This window comes from Callithrix jacchus, chromosome 11, assembly GCF_049354715.1.
Source record: "Callithrix jacchus isolate 240 chromosome 11, calJac240_pri, whole genome shotgun sequence".
Lineage (NCBI taxonomy): Eukaryota > Metazoa > Chordata > Mammalia > Primates > Cebidae > Callithrix > Callithrix jacchus.
In genome coordinates, this window is record NC_133512.1 from 51,800,811 (window position 1) to 51,823,739 (window position 22,929).

At 39.1% G+C, this 22,929-nt stretch overlaps 1 protein-coding gene across 5 annotated transcripts; it reads left to right on the forward strand.

Annotated features, from left to right (window-relative positions):
* The first annotated feature begins 723 nt into the window (after positions 1-723).
* On the forward strand, positions 724-21,979 carry ASNS (asparagine synthetase (glutamine-hydrolyzing)). Of its 5 annotated transcripts, none has more exons than XM_017975342.4 (14): positions 778-869; positions 3,180-3,215; positions 3,305-3,340; positions 3,952-4,223; positions 4,948-5,185; positions 9,533-9,718; positions 9,971-10,072; positions 10,511-10,638; positions 12,086-12,212; positions 13,753-13,859; positions 14,522-14,622; positions 15,696-15,777; positions 15,868-16,023; positions 16,541-21,979. In XM_017975342.4, exons 4-14 carry the CDS (start codon positions 3,975-3,977, stop codon positions 16,748-16,750), a joined length of 1,686 nt encoding a protein of 561 aa, XP_017830831.1. In that variant the 5' UTR covers positions 778-869; positions 3,180-3,215; positions 3,305-3,340; positions 3,952-3,974; the 3' UTR covers positions 16,751-21,979. The 5 variants fall into 5 exon arrangements, with proteins under 5 accessions (XP_078198852.1, XP_054093254.1, XP_078198853.1 ...); XM_078342725.1 differs by lacking the exon at positions 778-869 and adding an exon at positions 1,413-1,751; XM_078342726.1 differs by lacking the exon at positions 9,533-9,718 and having other exon boundaries at positions 724-869.
* The last annotated feature ends 950 nt before the right edge of the window (positions 21,980-22,929 follow it).

Below are 22,929 nucleotides of genomic sequence, written 5' to 3' on the forward strand. Positions count from 1 at the left end.
TAAAAGCACATCATCGTCTTGTGGAGGCACGTTGACAAAATTCTTTTTTGAGATTCTACAAGGAATCTTTGTACTTAAAATGTTTAAGAACCACTGATATATTTTGGCTTCACGTATCAATTAGATTTAGATTTTATTTTGTTTTAGAGATGGGGGTCCCACTTTGTTGCCCAGGCTGGAGTACAGCTCACCACAGCCTCAAGCTCTCCGTCTACCTCAGCCTCCTGAGTTGCTGGGACTACAAGGGTGTGCCACCATTTTTTGTAGAGATGTGATCTCACTGTGTTTCCTAGGCTAGCCTTGAACTCCTGGTTTCAAGTGATCCTCTTGTCTTGGCCTCCCAAAGTGTTAGGGTTACAGGCGTGAGCCATTTCGCCTGGCCCTCCGATTTATTAATAGATTTTATAAGGACATTTTAGGCCTTACCCATCAGTTTCTTAGGGCAAGCTTTTCTCTGCAATTCATAATAAATCAGACGGTAGTGCAACGGAAAACGGAGATGATTTCCCTAGAACAAACCATGTGCAGAAGACTCCCTGGTGGTTAGAACAGCAGGTAACCTGGGCAGATCTCTGAAGCTATCCTTAAACTGACGCACCGGAAACAAAAGAACTCCTCCTGGAGCATTCTCGCCGTCCTGGCTTAGTCCGCACCCGCCCGGCAGCCCCGTGGGCCCCGCCCCTGCGCGCGCTGGTTGGTTCTCGCCGGCTGATGAAATTTCCCATACGCATTACAGGAGCCAGACCAGTATAAGCGCCGGTAGCTCCTCCGCCCGGCACGCCATACCCCGCCCGGCACGCCGTCCGCAGACCTGGCGTCCGCAGACCTGGCGTCCGCAGCCCGCATCGCCCTGACCCGCTTGCGCCCAGGTGAGACGGGGCCCCGCGCCCCGCGCAGCACCCTCCTCGGGGGCTCTGGGGCTGCCCTGGGGGAGGAGGATGCGCTCTGTCGCCTGGCACCCGGCGGACGGACGCGCTTCGGGTCGGCTGATGCTGCGTCTCTGGCAGTAGAGAGGGTGGGGTGGACGCCTAGCGATTGTTGCGCACCTAGCGGCAAGCCGGTGCAGAAGAACCTCTGTGTCTTGATCCCTGAGGCATCAAGGGAACCGCGGCCGGAAGACTGGGCCGCTCCGTAGAGGGAGCGGCGACCTGAGCCCCTGTAGATGTTATATGTGTACTTTTTTTTTTTTTTTTTTTTTTTTTTTTTACTATGTGGCATTGAAGCCCGTGGACATTTTCCCGGTCCAGGACCGCTGCGGAAGAGCGGGTTGGAGCCTCCATGTGGCCGGGGCGCAGTCGCGTGTGCGTGGTTCTGATCTAGGAAGGAGAAACTGTGCTTTCCCTTTCAACTGCCCTGCTCCTCACCTGGCCTCCCTCACCATGCCTCCTCCCCTCTCACCCCATCTCCCCTCCAGTCACCACGCCTCTGTAGACTGCAAGACTTGACAAGTGACTTGCTGAGCAAACTCGGCCGAGAGGCAGTCTGTTTAGGGACACAGAAGGCCAAGTACAGAAAAAGGCAAAAGGACTAGCATGCCTGTTTCAATGGATGTCTATTTTACAGGGCTGACTTCAGGTTATTGTTAAAGCTTTAAATAAAAGGACAGTTTTCATCTCGGCCTGTGGCCTACATTATTTCTTTACTGTCCATTACTCTGGGCGCTTGGCTGATAATTTAACAGCAGTGTTTTTTTTTCTTTTTTCGTTTTTTGTAAATCGTGATTCATCGCATTACTGAAAGAGTAATTAGAGGTAAAGTAGGGCTTGAACCTTTCTATAGTTGGTTGCTTACTGAGATCTTAACATAAAAGTAAGTTGAGAGGGTGAAGTTTTAAGTAGCACTAAGTGGAATAGAAATGAAATGTACTGAAACTGCAGTGTCCAATTCGGTAGGCGCTAGCCACCTGTAACTGTTGAGCACATGAAATGCTGGCTGGTCCGAACTGAGATGTGTTGTGTTAAATACAATGGATTTTGTCGTTGGAGTAGGAAGAACAGTGTAAAATAGCTCGATAAGTTTTTATATTGATTACATGTTAAAGTGATACTATTTGGGATATATTAAGTATGTTTAAAATTAATTTCACCTTTTTCTTTTAATGGGGCTACTAGTATATTTAAAATTACATATGTGGCTCACATAATTATTGGATAGCACTGCTCTAGAAGTTTACGAAGAAAAAAGAAAAATATTGAGAACAGGTAGCAGCAGCAGTAGGAACTTTGCCCTCCTCTAAGACTGATTCCAATAAAAAATAAGTTATAGTTTTAATTGGCTTTTTCCCACTAGAAAAAAATAAGTGTACTTTACATGCCTCTTTGTTCTCCCCCTTTCCCCTCCAATTAGTGGTTAGCAGGCTTAATATTCACAAGCAGTGTATTCTGTGATGACCACTTTTGATTTTCAAAGCGCTTTCCTAACCCATTTTTAATTGGTATATAGTCAAAGGCAGATGACTTATTAGTAGTCATCCCATTTAAATCTCGTGGAGTTTTCCCACTAAATCTGAAAGTAAAGAATTTGTTATAGGCTATTTGGTCAAGTGCATGGAAGGGACAGTGTAGGATGTGTGGCATTTCATTTCCAAATTGCTTGAGATGATTTTCATTATAACCATGTATTATTTGGTTCTGGTTTTCTGGAAAAGCCAGCCAAACCTTTGGTTCATTTAGATAAAAATGAAATATCCTCAAAGTGACTTACGTAATTTGAATATGTATTTTTTCCTTAGGGTGCCTATCCCAAATTATCTGGGCATTTACTGCTATTTGCAGTTTTTAAAAAGAAAATATCAAAATTGTTATTTTTTTTAAGTTAGAGATGTTTTAATAAAAATGGCCATTTTGAGCTGGTAGTAGTCAAATAAAACAGCCCTTTATTTCACAGTTGAGAATTTGAAATTGGAAAATAATTAATGTATGTAAGGGTGATTTATTTGCTTCCTGGCTTATAGGGAAGAGCCAAGTTTTTTTTTAGGGCTGTTGCTGCTGTATATGTCCTATCTACTTTGTTTCCTTACTGAACATTAAACTTTGAGACAGAAATATTTGAGGACATTTTTTTCTGTTAGGATATTTTGATAGCAAACATTTTGTATCTTCTGTCAACCTAAAATGTTTTACTTGTTATAAAGCCAGGATATCTGATATCAAATTAAATTCCTTTTATTTCCCCTTTAGACTTTCTTCAATAACATCTGGATACATCATTTAGAGGTAAACTAGATATAATATAGTGAAATGCTTAAAAGAGCTGTGCATCTTAGTATTACAGATAGTAATCTGTAGTTTTTTTTTTCCTTTAGACTTTCTTCGGTAACATCTGAATACATCATTTAGAGGTAAGCTAGGTGTAATATACTGAAATGCTTAAAAGAGCTGTGCATCTTAATATTACAGATAGTAATCCTAGTATTACAGCAGTATGATTTTCTGTTCTACTCATTGTATTCTACCTGCAGCTACTTCAAGTAAAGAGAGGGTATTTAACTGTCAAGGGAACCTGAGAGGAGACTCTAGTAATCTGAAAGTCTCTTGGATCTTTGAGGGATTTTGGGATGGAGAGAGTGGGGCTGGGATCTCTGGCTAGGTAGGAGCCAGCCTGCATTTGTTTCTGTATCTTGGAAGCAAACTTCGATTGCAGAAATAGATGTGGCCTGGATGTTGCTAGCTCTAGCCAACCACTAAGGTGGGAGAGATGCAGGCTTTGGCTGGGTGCTAAGCTGCTGTAGCTGGTTGGATATAGAGGTCACTATCTTTTCTGAATACTTGTAGGTAAATTCAATCATTCTCTACTCCCATGGGCCTGTCAACCTAATGGGAAATAGCAATAGAAAAGGTGGTTTACATTTTAGTCTTTGAAGTGGTTTATACACGTTTCTGGAATCAAGATTTAATGCAGACTTGGATTGGATATTGAATATTTTTGATTTGTCTGCTTTTCTCTCCATAGAGAGCTTATAGTTTCATTGCACCATGTGTGGCATTTGGGCCCTGTTTGGCAGTGATGACTGCCTTTCTGTTCAGTGTCTGAGTGCCATGAAGATTGCACACAGGGGTCCAGATGCATTTCGTTTTGAGAATGTCAGTGGATACACCAACTGCTGCTTTGGCTTTCACCGGTTGGCAGTAGTGGACCCTCTGTTTGGAATGCAGCCAATTCGAGTGAGGAAATATCCGTATTTGTGGCTCTGTTACAATGGTGAGATCTACAACCATAGGAAGGTAAGGAAAAAGAAGCCAGATGTCTGGATGTGATTAAACTTCAGAGCTTGTTGGTTACAATGATATTATATATTTTGTATCGTGCTTTTTACTTTGCAAAACACTCCACATTAGGTAGCTGAGATAGTGACACCTTTGCTTTCTGATGGTTCCGTGTACACAAACTCTGCTTCATGCACAAGATTATTTGAAATGTTTATAAAATTACTTTTAGGTGATGTGTCTAAGATATATGAAACAAATGAATTTCGTGTTTGGACTTGGGTCTCATCCCCGAGATATCTCACATATATGCAGATATTCCAGAATCAAATAAAACAAAACAAAACCTAAAACACTTCTGGTTCTAAACATTTCAGATAAGGAATACTCAATATGCATATATATATAAATATATGTATTACATACATGGTGTGTGTATAATATGCATTTCCATCCCTTCACAGGTTACAATTCTGATACATTCCCATTACATTCTGTTTATCAGACTGCAACCAAAATTTTCATGGGTTCAGCTTTATGTAATGAAAATTTTAGTTGCAGTCTGATAAAGAATTTGCAGAATTATAAGCTGAAACAAACCCTAATTTGATAATGCTGTGATTTTCCTAAATCACCAAAGTGCAATAATTGTAGAGCTCAAATACTGAAGCAACTTGGCAATAAAAATTATTAGTGAATGCACAAGGAGTCTAACATTTTGGTTTTGCTATTGCTTTCTAAGATGCAGCAGGATTTTGGATTTGAATACCAGACCAACGTGGATGGTGAGATAATCCTTCATCTTTATGACAAAGGCGGAATTGAGCAAACAGTTTCTATGTTGGATGGTGTGTTTGCATTTATTCTACTGGATACTGCCAATAAGAAAGTGTTCCTGGGCAGAGATACATATGGAGTCAGACCTTTGTTTAAAACAATGACAGAAGATGGATTTTTGGCTGTATGTTCAGAAGCTAAAGGTAATAATAAATTTCTCTATAGATTTTCATTATTGTCTTGGTTGTGTGTTTTCTTTTAAGTTATATTTGAAAATCTCTTAGAGAGCAATCCAGAATTTTACAAGTGACTAAGTTATGAGTCCTTACCTTTTCTTAAAAAAACAGAGGATTTGTACTCTCCTTGTCAGCACTTAAATTCTGTAGTCCTTGACGGATGAGTCTTTACTGCAGTCATTTATTTTTTGCTGTGCTAATACGCTCTGCATCTAGCTTGATCCTAAGTGCAGTTTTAAGTTTTCCTGTGTCATACCATAATGGTAGGGTTGGCTCTGCAATTATTGCACTGCAGTGCTTTGCCGCAGTCATAGCACAGCAAACATTAGGATTTCTAAAATAGCTTTACTGATCATTCACATACCATGTAACTCACCCACTTGAAGTATAGAGTTCAGTGGTTTTTAGTATATTCACAGATGTTGGTAACCAGTACTCCAGTCAATTTTAGAATTGTTTTTCCACTTTAAAAAAACAAATAAAATCCTATGTCCTTTACCTTATTTTTTACTGGCAGGATCAACCAGGTTTTTGTTTTTGTTTGTTTTTAAGAGATGGGGTCTTGCTCAGTCATCCAGCCCAGTGGTGTGATCATAGCTCAGTGCAGCCTTGAACTCCTGGGTTCAAGCAATCCTTCCACCTCTGCCTCCCTAGTAGCTAGGAGTATAGGCACGTACCACAACATCCTGCCTCCTATGCCCTTTAGCTTTCAGTTCCATCTCTCCATATCCGTCATCCACAACCCTGCAGTCATAGCCCTGACAATCACTTATCTTTCTGCCTCTGGATTCCTTATTCTGTATGTTTCATATGAATAGGATTATATCATATGGTTTTTGTGACTGGATTCTTTTACTTGGCACAGTGCTTTCAAGATTTGTCTATGCTGTAACGTGTGTCAGTACTTACTTTTTATGGCCAAGTGATACTGCATTACATGGATACAATGCATTTTGTTTATCCACTTGTCAGTTGATAGACACTTAGGACGTTGTTTACCCCTTTTGGCTATTATGAATAATGCTGCTATAAACATTGGTGTACAAGTTTTTGTGTAGACATTTCTCTTGGGTGTATGTCTAGGAGAATTGCTGGGACACATGGTAACTATGTTTAATTGAGGAACTGCCAGTCTATTTTTTGAAATGGCGGCATTGTTCTTTGTTCCCTTCAGCAGTGTATTAAAATTTCAGTTTCTCCACATCTTCACGAACACTTACTGTGTGACTTTTTAATTATAGCCATTCTAGTGTATGTTAAGTGGTATTTCATTGTGGTTTTGATTTATGTTTTCCTGTTAACAGTGATGTCCAGAGTTTTATCTCGTGCTTATTAGCCATTTGTATGTCTTCTTTGGCGACGATTTGTACAGATTCTTTGCCATTTTTTTACCTGCTAGGCATCATTTTATTTTAAAACATAGTAGACTTTATTTTTCTTTTTAGAGCAGTTTTAGAAAAAATTGAGAGGAAAGTGCAGAGAGTTCACATATGCTCCCCCTTTAGTGCCCCTACCCAATTTTCCCAACCCTTAACATTTTGCATTACTGTGCTATGTTTGTTAGATTTGATGAACTGATGCTTATGTGTTAACTGAAGTTTATAGTTTACATTAGGGTTCACTCTTTATATTTTGGATTTGACAAATGTGCTCCACTTACTCATTCCTCCCCCTCCTCTTCCTCCTAATCCCCCAGTCATTGCTGATCTTTTTACTTTCTAATTTTGCCTTTCCCAGAATGTCATATAAATATTTGTGATCATATAGTATGTAGCCTTTTCAGACTGGCTTCTTTCACCTACCAGAATATACGTAGGGTTTTCTGTGTTTTTTTCATGGCTTGATAGCTCATTTTTTAATTCCATTTGTTTGCATGTACTGCATTTTGTTTATCCATTCTTGAATTATCCATCTCTAATTGGGTTATTTTGTCTTTTTATTACTGAATTGTAACAGTTCCTTATGTATTCTAGATACAAATCCCTTGTGCTCATCAGGGTTACAGGATACAGGATCAATATACAAAAATCAACAGTATCTGACACACTTTTAACTGAATACTACATATTTACAATGAGGAATCTGAAAATGAAATTAAGAAAGCAACTTCATGTATAGTATCAGAAAGAATAAAATACTTAGAAATAAATTTCAGAAGTATAAAACTTGTACTCTGTTAGCTATAAAACATTGTTGAAAGAAATGGAAGAAGATTTAAATAAATGGAAAAGTATCCCATGATTATGGATTGAAGGCTTAACATTGTTAAGATGGCAGTGCTCCCTAAACTGATCTACAGATTTAACTTGATTCCTATTAGCATCCCAGATGAGTTCTTTGTAAAATTGACAAGCTGACTGTCAAATTCATAGGGAATTGCAAGGGACTTAAGAATAGCCAAAACAATCTTTTGAAAATGAGGAACAAAGTAAGAGAACTCATATTGACTGACTTTAAAACTTGCTGCAAGACAATGATAATAAAGACTGTATAATACTGGCAGAAAGATAGATGTATAGACCAATGAGATAGAATTGAGAGAGGTGAACCCATATATATATAATCAACTGATTTTTGACAAGGTGCCAAGATTATTCAGTGGGGAAAGAAATTTGAAAACTGTCACAGGAACAACTAGATAATGTAAACATAGGCAAAACCTGAAGTGTTGGACCTTTACCCAACACCAAATACAAAGGCTCTGGATACAAAAAAATGAATCAAATGGATTCATTTTGAGCTAATCCACATAAATGTAAGGACTAAAACTATAAAATCCTGAGAAGCAAACATAGGACTAAATTGTCATGACCTTGGATTTGGCAAAGCTTTCTTAAATATGACACCAGCAACAATAATACAAATTGAAGAATTGGACTTCATCAAAATTAAACATTTTTGTACTTCAAAGGATGCCATCAAGAAAGCAAAAAGCCAACCCACAAGATGGAAGAAAATAATTGTGAATCATGTATAGCACTTTTTGATGAAGAAGTGGAGGAAGACATTTATTTTTTTATTCCTTACCTACACAGCAGTAACATCCTGAAATCTCTCTCCCTGCCTCTTTTTGCCATTCTTTAAATTCCTTCTCACTTAATTTTCAGATTTAATATTGGCTGAAACAGGGATAATGAGATCAGTCAAATGGTCCTTAGGACACTAGCCACAGTGTTTGTATTAATACTGGAACTGTTTTATTTTCAGGCATTTCTAGTGTGATCAGATGGCAAAGAACAAGTATATATGTCAGTTGCCAGAACTGCTGGGCAAACCTGGCAAAGAGAACACCCCAGAAAAGCAGCCTCCTACTCCCCTGTGCCTTCTTTGAGCCTGATGATCACTTGACATGGAGCTATAATCACATCCAGTTTACCCTCTGAAATTCCTTGATAGTTCTTTTCTATATCTTTGACACTGTCCTTTTCCAGACCAAATGATCTCATCTGGAAGACTGAAACAGTTTTCCTTTCTCAGTGCTTTTAGAATAACCTGTCAAAAACTCATCTGATGATGGTACTGCCTGCTTAAACCCTTTAAATTACTCCCCATTCCCTTCCCAGGATGGGTAGCTCATGAGCTCTAATAGCTGGTGAGGGAATATGGGTCCTTTTTCTGGTATTTGAATTCAGTGCTACACAGGTTGCTGGCTGGGTTGACAATCTCAAATTAAATCATGAGTATTCCGTATAGTCTGTTACGATTTACAAGAAAATACTGATGTTTGTGTCAAAGATCATGGTGATGTGAGGGTACTTTCTGTGGGAATTTTTTGAGGAAATTTAAGTTATATGGGTTTATTCACATATAGTGTGTAACAACTAGTTAAGGGGTAGATGTCTTATCTGACTTTAAAGTAGCTAAGAGTGGATCACTGAACTTGTTAAAGGTCTGGGAACCACGGCTATTTTCTGAAAATACCTCAGTGATGACAAACGGCTACCAGCCTATCATAACATTAGGACTCCATTTCATCCCTTGCTTCATAAGTGTGTCTTTTCCTTTTGTATGTATTTGCTTTAGTATAGAAAATAGGTTTTCTTGGTTAGAAATCTAAGAAGAAGAAATTAAACATTGGAGATTTTTCTGTTGCTTTGAATTACCAAAAGTTAGTGTAATTTGGCAGTATATCACTGTGCCATTATTATCTCTCCAGTAAGTGGATGGTAGGGCTTTGGGTGATTAAAATTTTTTTTGCTTATTTAATGGGCATACGTTTGTACTGAAAAGGGAAAATCAATAGGAATGTAGAGGATGTTAACTAATTGTGAAAGGTTACCTAATTTGAACAAAGGTATGATTTTGAATTTGTAGGTCTTGTTACTTTGAAGCACTCTTCAACTCCCTTTTTAAAAGTGGAGCCTTTTCTTCCTGGACACTATGAAGTTTTGGATTTAAAGCCAAATGGCAAAGTTGCGTCCGTGGAAATTGTTAAATATCATCACTGTCGGGATGAGCCCCTGCATGCCCTCTATGACAATGTGGAGAAACTCTTTCCAGGTAGTGGACACCCACCCACCTATTCCCCATCCTTCTCCAAGGGAAAACAGTTATGAGTTGTACATCATTTGAATGATTTTAGTGTCAAGACCTACTTCCTGCTTTCTTTGAAGGGAACATGTTAAGATTTGGCAGACTCCACCATTGAGTAAATGCCATCATGATAGATGTTGATGATTATGTATTCCATTTTAATAACTAATCCAGCTCAAGATTTTCTGGAGCCGTTTCATTTACTTGCTGTGTTTATAGGTTTTGAGTTAGAAACAGTGAAGAACAATATCCGGATCCTTTTTAATAATGCTGTAAAGAAGCGGTTGATGACAGACAGGAGGATTGGCTGCCTTTTATCAGGTAAAGTCAATTAAAAAAACTTAATTATATTTCATGTGTGTTTAATTTAGGTGATTTGTAGTCATCCCTTTAGTTTTTACTATAAAATATTTACTATATGATTGAATCTTTCCTTCATTATAGGATGGAAACAATTTTGTATAAGCTACGTTGAATACTCATAGTAACACTCTAACTTGAGTGACACTGTAGCTATGTTATTGGTGTAAAGAGTGAGCCAGTGAATGTTGTTTAGAATTCTGTGTAGTGATTTTTAACCAAATATTAATATTACCACAGTTTATTTTTATCTTGTGGAAGTTGATTTCAGTTTATAGAACTTGAGGATTTTAAATGGTAAAACTGTGATCTTGGTGCTTATCAGGAATGTACATCCTCTGTCCCTGTCTTATGCAAGGCACATAACTAGGACACTTCCACTTTCTCTTTTGCATGTAGGGGGCTTGGACTCCAGCTTGGTTGCTGCCACCCTGTTGAAGCAGCTGAAAGAGGCCCAAGTACAGTATCCTCTCCAGACATTTGCAATTGGCATGGAAGACAGCCCTGATTTACTGGCTGCTAGAAAGGTAAGATGCTGTCGCTGCCCCTTGTGTAGCTAGAGTAGACTTGTTATTAGAATGAAAATGGAGTCAATAATGGATAATTCCACTTATGCTGCTGTATTGAATGGGGAAATTGTTTCAAATGTATTAAAATAGAATGAAATGGCTGTTGAATATGCACTGTGTTGTACACTGTCCTCTGTACTTTTATCTATTATGACCCATACAATTCTCACAAAGACCCTATGGTGATAATTACGCTCTTTTGAAAGTAAAAGGTGTCTGGGTGTGATGGCCTACACCTGTAATCCCAGCACTTTAGGAGGCTGAGGGAGTGGATTATTTGAGGTCAGGAGTTTGAAACCAGCCTGAGCAACATAGTAAAACTCCCATCTCTACAGAAAAAAAATATAAAAGTTAGCCAGGCTTGGTGGCGCATGCCTGTGGATGGTGTTAGCCTCGTGAGAAGCTGGGTGACAGAGTGAGACCTTGTTTCAAAAAGAAAATAAGAAGTAAAGGCGTAAGTCAGGTACAGTAGCACACACTTACAGTCCCAGATACTTGTGAGACTAGTGGGAGGTCTAAGCTTAGGAGTTTGAGTCCAGGCTGGGCGACATAGCAAGACCCCATCTTGAAAAATTCAAAAGAGAGGCTTTTGTTTGTTTGTTTTTTAAAAAAGAACATAAAGGCATGGTATCGTGGCAAAGACTGCAGGCTTTGGAGTCTGACTCGTGGTTTGACATCCTGGCTCTACTTGTTTATGTAACAAAAATAATAGTGTCTGCTATGGGGTAGTTTTAAGGTGAAATGATGTAATTCATGTAAAGTCAGGGTAGAACTTGGGATATAGTGAGTACTTAGTGGGTGTTAGCTGTTATTATTTTAAAAAGTGCTCTATTTAGAATACTGTGGGCAGAGGGCAGCTTGTCTGTATTCAGTGAGCAGGAGACCTAGCTCCCACTCTGGAGAATTTTTGTAATGTGGGCGAGAAAGAGCTAGAGAGCAGTCTCAATGCAAAGTGATCAATGCTGAGAGAATCCAAAATAGCCAAGAAAAGTAGAATGAGGGGAGAGGCCATTCTATATAGGAATAACATCTGGGTTATACAGTTATGCATTTCAGAAGGACCAAAGAAGACCAAGCTTAGTGTGGGACCATGTTGGACTAGGGAGCAATGAGATGGGTTAGGTAAAATGGGTGAGGAGGGAGTACCGACTGGGAGAATGGTTGAAGCCTTGGCACCAGAGGAGCTGAGGGGAGATCTACTTTCTGGTGGTGGAGTTGAAGCAGGCGAGGGAACAGGGCTGGATGGGGCTTGTATGTGGTGGCCTGTAAAATCATATTTTCTGTTTTCCCTTGTTTAGTTTTCACTGTTGTTAATTCATAAAGATTTGTGAACTTGCATCATGTTTGATTTTCAAGGGAAGTTATTTTCTTTAATAAATAAAGGAGTATTTCTTTATATAATAAGGTAGCAAATCATATTGGAAGTGAGCATCATGAAGTCCTCTTCAACTCGGAGGAAGGCATTCAGGCTCTGGATGAAGTCATATTTTCTTTGGAAACTTATGACATTACAACAGTTCGTGCTTCAGTAGGTGAGGTATTACTATATTATTAAATAAACAGGTTTTTTTAATACTGAAAAAAAATGTAAGGTTTAAGAAAAATTATTTCACGCCATAGTTTAAAAATGTTATTTAAGGGCTGGGCGCAGTGGCACATGCCTGTAATCCCAGCACTTTGGGAGGCTGAGGTGAGCTGATCATGAGGTCAAGAGATCCAGACCATCCTGGCAAACATGGTGAAACCCTGTCTTTACTAAAAATACAAAAACTAGCTGGGCATAGTGGCACGTGCCTATAGTCCCAGTTACTTGGGAGGCTGAGGCAGGAGAATCTTTTGAACCAAAGAGCCGGAGGTGCAGTGAGCTGAGATCGCGTCACTGCACTCCAGCCTGGCGACAGAGCAAGACTCTGTCTCAATAAAAAAAAAAAAGAAATATATTATTTAAGGATGAATGCAAATTAAATCTCTATGTTACTAATTATTTAAGACCACTTAAGAATTCTCCAAATCTCTTTTGGAGTGAACGGCCCAATAAATACATAGTTCAACCTCTACATTTTTGGTATCACTGTTGGTGTTTTCCCAGGGAGTAGATACATATTTTCTGCCCTCTATCTCCCATTTCTCTTTTAGTTTCTTGGGTTATAGTCTGTATACAGTGAAGAAATAGGTCTATTTGGTAATGTATTTTTGATAAGAAATACTCATTTTAGATATGTTTTGGTAAATATTTCATCACACAACTTACCAGTCACTAGCTATCATTGCTCTGCAAACAATACTAATTTTATCTTGTAGAGAATGTATCCACTGAGATTGGACGTATACACCAAATCAGAGGGATCCAGTGTTACTGAGCCTTTTTATACTGCTGTTTCTCTTGAGAGAGTTGCCTTGGAGGGCAAAAGTATCTTAGATATTACAATGGTTTATGGCCCTCCAAAGCATCGCAATAAATAGGGTAGCTCTGGTACTAGAATTTCATGGGGCTCGTGTTAGGAAAATATATGTCTAAAAAGGCTCTCTAGCTGAGGTGATGGTAAAAACAAGGTTGAGAAGAAACACTGGTTTAGGGGGATGTGGTACAGAACCAAGGAGGCAGGTTTAATAACTTATATAGTCTTCCTGGCTTTATGAAAAATCTGGTAAATGGAGAGTGGCAGGGGGAAAATACCTAACAAAACTGACCCTAAACCACCCAAACATGTACTCTTATTTTTGTGTTGTTATACCACTATGAAAGGCATGATTTTTAGATATTTGAGTCATTGTTCAGCTTAGCAAAGTTTTAAGGTGGACATTCTTGGTATAAAAACATTAGAACATTAGAATTTTAAAACCTGTTTATAAAATGACCGAGTGGTTCTGGGTTATTTTATTTTACAGTAGTACTTTTGGATTAAGTACATGTAAATGGCTTATAAATATAAGGTCATTGTTGTGGAAACTATTTTATATTAATTTGAAGCCCAGTATAGTAGTAAAGCTTTCAATTATTTCCAAAAATCAAAGACATTTTTGGTGGAAGGTTATGTTGACATTAAAGTTAATTTCTCTCTCTCATTTAAGGTATGTACTTAATTTCCAAGTATATTCGGAAGAACACAGATAGTGTGGTGATCTTCTCTGGAGAGGGATCGGATGAACTTACACAGGGTTACATATATTTTCACAAGGTAAGCACTCTAAAGTGGAGGGATGTTCATGCTCCATTAAGAAAAGTATGAATTATTTGACTATTTTCGTTCATCTTTCAGTATGACAGTAATATTTTTGAGTGCCCTGTGAGGTTACAAAAGGGAATCTGATAGTGTTTGCTTTCTATCGCTTGGGGAAGAAAGAAATTTTAATAGTGTTAGATAATTTTTATTCTTTAAAACTAGTAATAGACAGGTATGGTGGCTCATGCTTATACTCCCAGCTACTCAGGAGCCTGAGGTGGGAGGATCACCTGAACCCAAGAGGTCCGAGGCTACAGTGAGCTGGGATTGTGCCACTGCACTCTTGCCTGGTTGACAGAGCAAGAACCTGTCTCTTAAAAAAAAAAAAAGCAAAAGTTAAAAATAAATAAATAAAACTAGTTAAGCTTGAGAATCACCTTTCTGCCATTTCTTAGCCCCCTACGGAATTACGACTGTTTCTCAGTGTGTTCATTTTATTCGAATACTAGCAGTTTAGAGGTATGTTTTGGGAAGCATTGCTTAGCTCTGTTCAGTTATTTGGTCCCTTCCCTCCATTTATCTAGCTTTTTGTCTTATCCACCTTTGGGATTGGAGAGGGAGAAGGACAAACTGCTTTGTGTGCCAAAAGCAAAACTCTTGGTATTTTTGTTTGATAGGCTCCTTCTCCTGAAAAAGCCGAGGAAGAGAGTGAGAGGCTCCTGAGGGAACTCTATTTGTTTGATGTTCTTCGTGCAGATCGAACTACTGCTGCTCACGGGTAACATTTTAAGGAGCTATTGTAAAACAAAAACCAAAAAACACCAAAAATTAAAAAAAAAAGCCCAATACCCTAAAAAAAGTAAAAGATCGATAGCTGACTGGCTATATGTCACATACAGTTGACCATATGTTACAAAGTGTGACTTCTATGGAGAAAATGAAGCTGTTTCTTAATTCACATGTGAACAACCAAGAGGGAAGAGGGAAGGCTGCTACAGCTATTGTTAAGTGTTTTAAAGAGAAATAGGCCGGGTGCAGTGGATGACCTGAGGCCAGGAGTTGGAGACCAGCTGACCAGCACGGAGAAGCCCTGTCTCTACCAAAAATACAAAAAAATCAGCCAGGCGTGGTGGTACATGCCAAAAGAGAGAAGTATTGAGGGGATAGGGCAGTGAAGATGCAAGGCATTTGATTACATGATAAAGAACTGGGTTTTTTGGGTATCATTTCTAGTTGTCTAAAGTTATGTTGAGGTACTGAAGACTTTTACTATATGGGATAAACAACTGACATTAAATGTTTTAGTTGTCTCTGCTGAATCACATGTAAATGAGGATATAATTAATTATGGGTATGGGGAATGAACTGAATCTGGTTATTATCCTATGTGCTTGTCTTAACTAGAGTCTCTAGGCTTCAGGAAACCGGTGATATGGCATTTGATGAAATACAGTGGAATGCTAGTTTATTTTGCATGTTGAAAACACTGAGTTAGAAAGCTCCGGGCAAGGTATTTTCTTAATAATTGGGTCGCTCATGATTTGTAACTTTTTCTGTTTTTTGAAATATGCTATTAACCATTCCTAGAAAGGAAACTAAAAGTAATAGTCTCAAATAGTTAGTTTTACTCCCTAGATGACATGACATGTTTGTTACTTTAAATGAATATATATATTTTTGTATTCATTTAGTAGTGTAGGGCAGTCATTAGGAGACTTGTACTTGTATGTGGCTGTATGATTTTAACATTTCTTAGAATCCGGTTGAATTGATGGGAAACTGAATCAGAACCTAAACTGATGGGCGCTAAATACCCATTTTAATTTAGATTTTCTTCTTTTCTCCTTTAAGCCTTGAACTGAGAGTCCCATTTCTAGATCATCGATTTTCTTCCTATTACTTGTCTCTGCCACCAGAATTGAGAATTCCAAAGGTAGGTAAATCAACCCAAGATAGAAACTGTCCAGTGCCACCAGATTATGTTTGTAACTTTCACTGATGCTTCTTTTTTTTTTGATGTCAGAATGGGATAGAAAAACATCTCCTGAGAGAGACATTTGAGGACTCCAATCTGATACCCAAAGAGATTCTCTGGCGACCAAAAGAAGCCTTCAGTGATGGCATAACTTCAGTTAAGAATTCCTGGTTCAAGATTTTACAGGAATACGTTGAACATCAGGTATAATATCTTTAAAAACATTTTCAGGAATGGGACAATTTGGATGCCGAGCTGTCATTGCTGTTCGTGTTTAGTTTGAATGCCTTGTCCCTGTAAGAGACAGTCATAGTCTCTGTGAACAGTTATCTCTTTTATAAGAATTAAGTATCATGAAGGATTACAAAGTAGCATCTAGAATTGAAAGAGAGAGGAGACTTACTACAATCATCACTTACCTTCATGTAACACATTATTGGGCACCTCCTGAGTGCCAGATATTATTAGGCAAAAATGACTAAAACAGAGCTACCAAGCATTAAAAATATGCATATGAATTCTTAAAAGCTACAGTGACTTAAAAGTCACTGTAGCTATGTGTATTATGAATACTTTGGCATTTTCTAAGCGATGGGTGATTCAAAGGGTCTCATAATTTACAGTCATGTCTTAACGTTTTCTGTTTTGTGGAACCAGAGTAAATACAAGTATTTCCATGCCATTTTAAAAACTGTTTTGCTCTTACACACTTTCCTTACAGGTTGATGATGCAATGATGGCAAATGCAGCACAGAAATTTCCCTTCAATACTCCCAAAACCAAAGAAGGATATTACTATCGTCAAATCTTTGAACGCCATTACCCAGGCCGGGCTTACTGGCTGAATCATTACTGGATGCCCAAGTGGATCAATGCCACTGACCCTTCTGCCCGCACGCTGACCCACTACAAGTCAGCTGCCAAAGCTTAGGTGCTCTTCGTGCTGTAACTGTTGTTCTTGTTGTATGGGTACTATGCAGATATTTCTTGTTGTGTGAGTACTATGAGTAGATGGGCGAACAATGAGAGTCAACTCAGGCTAACTTGAAAAAAATGAAAGTCCTCAATCTTAAACACTGCTATAGTCATTTATGTTCATACAGTCTCTTCATAAGAGGTAACTAGAATTTTTTTGCTGTATCACAGTAAAGTGGAGGGTAAGCTAGGAAAAGGAAATGGTCTGATGTCTGCAAGAACTCACAGCACTCTTCTGACAGAGCTGCTTTAGATGTCATCTGCTTCTTGTGCTCACGTGGCTTCTTTCCAGTTCTTGCCTCATCTTAGGGAAGTCATCAAAATACTTAGGGAACTACAGAATTTTTGTTCTGCCTGCATTCCTAACAGCTGCCTAGGTAAGACTCGAGACTTGAATCTTCTGTAGGAGTTCCTGACAGCTCTGTTTTGCAAGATAGTAGTTCATTTTTTTCTCTTTTATGTTGAGCTAAAGTCACCTCTAGAGATGTGTCCTAAAGCAGGGATCAGGATTTTTTTTTAAGATTCACACAAATATTTTAGGCTTTGTGGACCTCTTTTGGAACTGTGCAGGTCTGCCATTATAGTGCAAAAGCAGTTACATAGACAATATGTTAACAAATGAGCATGGCTGTGTTCTGTTAACAGTTATTTATAAAAGTAGGTAGTGGACCAGATATGGTCCATGGGCCGTAGTTTTTGATCACTGTTCTAGAGGAATAACCAAGTTAGCTAACTAAGCATTTCTGATGAAAGTCCAAACCTACTTGAAAGAAAAAGTATAGGAACATATTCAGCTGGGTATGGTGTCACACACCTGTAATCCCAGCACTTTGGGAGGCTGAGTTGGGCAGATCACCTGAAGTCGGGAGCGAGACCAGCCTGACCAACAGGGAGAAACCCCATCTCTACTAAAAATACAAAATTAGCTGGGTACGGTGGCACATACTCATAATCCCAGCCACTTGGGAGGCTGAGGCAGGAGAATTGCTTGAACCCAGGAGTTGGAGGTTGCGGTGAGCTGAGATGGTGCCATTGTACTCCAGACTGGGCAAGAAGAGCAAAACTTAATCTCAAAAACAAACAAACAAACAAACAAAAAACACACACATTCAAAGAACAGGAAGAAGATTTTCAGTGAATGCTGATTGGTTGTTTAGGGACAACATTTTGAAATACCTTATAAAGGTGAATTTAGCTCTTAAAAACTTTTGAAAAGGGAACCGCTGGCATACAGATAAGTACAAGGATGCTTGATGGAGGAGTGAGTGGGCAGAAAATTAGCTGGTGAGTTGGAAGAAGGGTGTATTTTAGGGTGGCTGTAGGGCTGTATCTACAGAGTATCTCTAAGAAACAGAAAATGTCATTAACTTAGATGACTTTGTTTTGTTTGTTTTAGATACTCTTGCTCTGTCACCTAGGCTGGAGTGCAATGGCATGATCTTGGCTCACTGTAACCTCTGCCTTTTGGGTTCAAACAATTCTTGTGCCTCAACCTCCCAAGTAGCTGGGATTATAGACGGGTGCCACTGTGCCTGGCCAATTTTTGTCTATTTAGTAGAGATGGGGTTTCACCATGTTGACCAGGTTGGTCTTGAACTCCTGGCCTCAAGTGATCCACCCACCTTGGCCTCCCAAAGTGCTGGGACTACAGGTGTTAGTCACTGCACCCGACCCTAGTAGATGACTTTTAATGATTATCTTGTATTTGTAGGTGCTTAAATTGCTTAAACCTAGAATGATTTGATTCTAGGCATATTCATTCCTGGTAAAGCCTCAAACAACCGAGCTAAATGACATAAAAAATACTTGGGAAACTCGGTTCATAATCGTTACAGAGTGTACACTACAAGGTTAAGGTATGACAAACCCCAAACTGCCAGTTTTCCAGGGAGTGGGATTTGGTTCTGGATTTTTAACTTTAGTGACAGATCTGGCATGTTTAGTTGCCACCCAGAAGTTTGATAGTGAAGATACTTAGCTAAGCCAATTTCATAGCAGCAAACTATAGGTTAATTATAATGGCAGCAACTTTCTGGATTTCAAACTACACACAAGATTTACAGAAGGTTCTTGGCACCGAGAATAAAGCTAGCTTTTTCTCTTTTGCAATTTAAATTGTAGAAGGTTTGAAGAAATGGTGTCCTTGGGCTGCTGTACACATGACTTAATAGCTCACTTATTGGCCAAGCCTGTTTTCCTGGATTTTGGTAATTTAGTGCTAAGGAGGCCCTAATCTACACACCGTCTCTAACAACAAATAGTCCAGTAGTTTTAAGCATACACTGAGAATATTAGCTGATATCCTTCTGCCATTTCAGTCTGATGTGAGCACCGTCATGAATGACCTACCCTTTAGAGGTTTATTTCACTTTCTCTTAAATCTGCTAACAGGTACCATATAGTTTGACAGAATGATACACTTCTGTTATAAAAAATGAAAAGTAAAATCCACCTAAAATCTACTTGTAAAGTTTTAACATTTTTTTGAAGATCTCTTGCTATAAAGGGACGTGTGTAGGTCGATTTTGGTTAACATAAGGCCTGAAAGCTTCTGAAGTCCTTTATAAGGAAAACATAAAAATGAACGAATCCGAAGCCTATGATAGCTCAGCATCCAAAGGATTATACTTTGTGGGAAATTTGAATTAGACCTTGGTATGAACATCTTGAGCACAGAGTCAGAGCATGCTCCTGAATGCCTCCTGTTTTGGAATTGCCCTTAGTTTGGTCTAGAGTCTGTGATAAAGGATCCTTGGAGTAGGTCCCTAGGAAGGGAAGGTCTGGCCATGAAGAAGCAGAGTGGAAGCTGAGCAGGGAGGCTGTTACGTGTGGTTCTAGACTGTGCAGTGGAAAAATCAATACCAAGCACATACTTAGCAGCTGTTCTAAGTAATTTTATTGTTAGCTCATTCCCATCTTAGGAGGTGTGGCAGATTTTATTTTCTAAAAGGGGCCATTGCAGTGTTCCTGGTCCCATGTCCTCTTCCAGAGCCTGGCTGCCCCTCTGAAGAAGCAGCCTGTCTTCCCTCTCCTTGAGCTCAGGCAAGATTTTGCAATTGCCTTGTAGTAGAGTACAGTGGAAGTGATGCTGTGTGACTTCTGAAAGTAGGTCACAAAAGATGATGTGGCTTCTGCTCTCTCTCTCTCTTGATAAGGAAGCCCAGACTATGGGATAGGCTGTATGTGAGTTTGGGCTGACTGCCCTTAGCAAAGGGCTCAGTCGACAGCCACCAACAGCCACCAACAACTGCCAGCTGTGTCAGGGAGTGAGCCTCCAGATTATTCCAGCTGCGCTAATCTTTCAGTCTTCTGTCTGGAGCCCATGCAGGTGAAGGAGAGATGAGCCATCCCTGCTGTGTGCTCTGTCCAAGTTCTTCATTCACAAATCTGTGAGCATAATAAAAGCTTGTTTGACACCATTAAGTTTTGGTGTTTCTTACACAGGTATAGTAACTGGAACAGGTAAACACTGATACCCCCATTTTACACATACTAAATACATTGCTCAGTCATTTGGCTAATTAGTAAGTGGTGGAACCTCAAATTAGCCAGGTAGGTTGACTGCAGGGCCTATGAGTTGTTCGTTTCTAAATATTGTCTTGCAGTGTCAGCCTGAAACTGTTGCCTGGGTCTCTGGCGTGAATCGGGAGACTAAGGGAAAGGGCTTTTATTGGGAACAAGAACAGGGAGTGCAGAGAATCTCCCAGGGATTGTAGTGAGGCTAATCATTTTCTGTAATGTCACAGGCTAGGTGATACTGAGAAAACAATTCCCAAATTTCAGTGCATTAACACAGGAAGGGTTTTTTGCTCAAACTATATGTCCATGTTGGCCTATGGGAGGCTCTGCACATTGTTGAGGAGTTATAAGCACTCTGGAACCCAGGCTGATGGAGGCACAACCTTGACATAATTCCACCATCAGCAAGGCAGGGGATGGAGAAAGTAGTGAATTATTTACTGAAGCTTAAATCTTCCACGCTGAAGTGACACATCACTTTGGTTCACATTACCTATGAGACATGTGGCCACACCTAACTGCAAGGGAGCATGAAAGGATGAAAGGAAAATGAATAGCACTAGTAACTCCCCAGATAGCCTCTTTGGGAACAAAATACTGAATTCACTCTCCTATGCAAGAAATATATTTGCCACCTTTTGAGGGTTACAACTGGGGAATTCCATTGTGCAAGGACCCCAAGCCCAGAGTTTAGGATCTCTGGGTGATGTATTTATGTGGAAGTCTGTTTCAGGGCTGGAGATGGGCCCTTAATGAACTAAGAAAAAAGTGATCTACTCCCCATCCACCTAATATATAATTCATCAGGAATAGAATAACCGCAGCAACAACAAAATACATTCAAAAAGGATAAAACAGAAGGAATGTCATAAACCCTACTTGAGCAATTTTGACATTCTGCAGTCAGCCTCCAAGTCCAGCAGAAAATTGCTCTTCAGGGGTCAGCCAAGTTATCAGTGTGTTGGCAGAAGGAAGCAAATTGAAAGAAATGGGGGAATTAGTATCTGAGCACAGGTGAGAAACGGAACAGTTTGGAGGGGAAGGGCTGATTCCTAGCAATAAAGCCACTTTGGTTCATACCGTTGTAATTTTGGTTATAAAGTATTAACATTAATTGGTTACCCTTCCTGAGTGCCAAGGACTGCTCTAAAAGCTATAATCAGTCTTCACAACAACTTGTGAAGTTTGTTCCTTGAAGCTCATCCATATATTGTGGATGAGAAAAGCAACATAGAGAGATGTTATGTTGCATGCCTGAGGTCACATAGCTAACACATAATAGAAGTGGAATACTGGATCCCAGCCTTCAGGGTTTTAGAGACCTTATGCTTAACCCCTACTCTGTGTTATCTTTCAAAGGGATAGACTATAGAGTATAATTATGTACATGGAAAAAATATAATTCCATGTTTTTTCTCAAATTCTGTCTTGTTAATGGGAGTATATGGTCTATTTTATGGGTAGCTCATAAGTTATTTAGCACAGTTATAAATTTAAGCATAAGATACTATTTTAATTTTTAAAATTTGTCATGAGCATGTGTATGTACGGATCATTGGTGCAATTTAGATCTGTGACTTAGATGTGATTTCGATCTGTGAGTTTTTAACCCGATTTCAGGTCCTACGTAGTCAATAAATTGATACCAATAAATCAATTCACAGTCCTCTTTGCAACTTGGTGAATTTTTAATAATACTAGGAAGAAAGACATACCTAGAAATTGCCAATATATTTCAGAAATTGCTTGTGGCAGTATAAAATATTTATTGAATATTTGAGGACTACAGTATAAAACAAAACCACAGGGTGGCAGCAACAACACGTTTTTCTCTAGAGGCAATTTTCTGTCTTTCCTGAAAAGTGGTATGGGGAAACTATTTTATGCTGAATTGAAGAGAAGACATCTTTATTTCATAAAATCATCCAAGCACAAAACTTATTAGTGAGCAGTGTTAACTTGTAGACATCATATGACTGTTGTACAGGCCACTGTTTACTTGTTTATGTATTGTTTTTGTGAAACTATTATCTTTCTCTTCTTGATCCACTAGCCTAAATATACCTGCTATACCTGCACAACGTGCATTCTTACATAAGTGAGATCCTTTATGTTCTGGAAGGTAAGAAAAGATGTGAACAACCTCAAAGCTGTTATTTGCTTTTTGAATGTAGCAAAAATCTACATAAACTCATTTTCATAATTGCCCACTTTACCGAACCCTAACTTGTCTCAGTTTATGCAAATGTAGCTAAAAGACTAAATGTGTATTGAGCACTTAGTTTACACATAATACCATCTAATGTGTCCTGATGACTTACTGTGCACCTAACAGTGGTGTAAGACCGCATTCAGTCTGTATGACAATTCTGAGAGGTACCCACTATTGGTACCATCCCATTTTATGGTAGAAGAAACCACGTACTAGCAGCCCAAACATTGAACAAGAAGATGGTCAATTTGTGGCCAATGGAATCATCTGTCAATTATAATGGATACCACAGAAAAGAGTTCTATATTACAAGGCAATTTTCATATGCAGACAGATGACTCATAGAACTTGGTGAGCCCCCATTACGATGACCTTTCTGTGCAAGAAGTGCCTTTAGTTCCTAC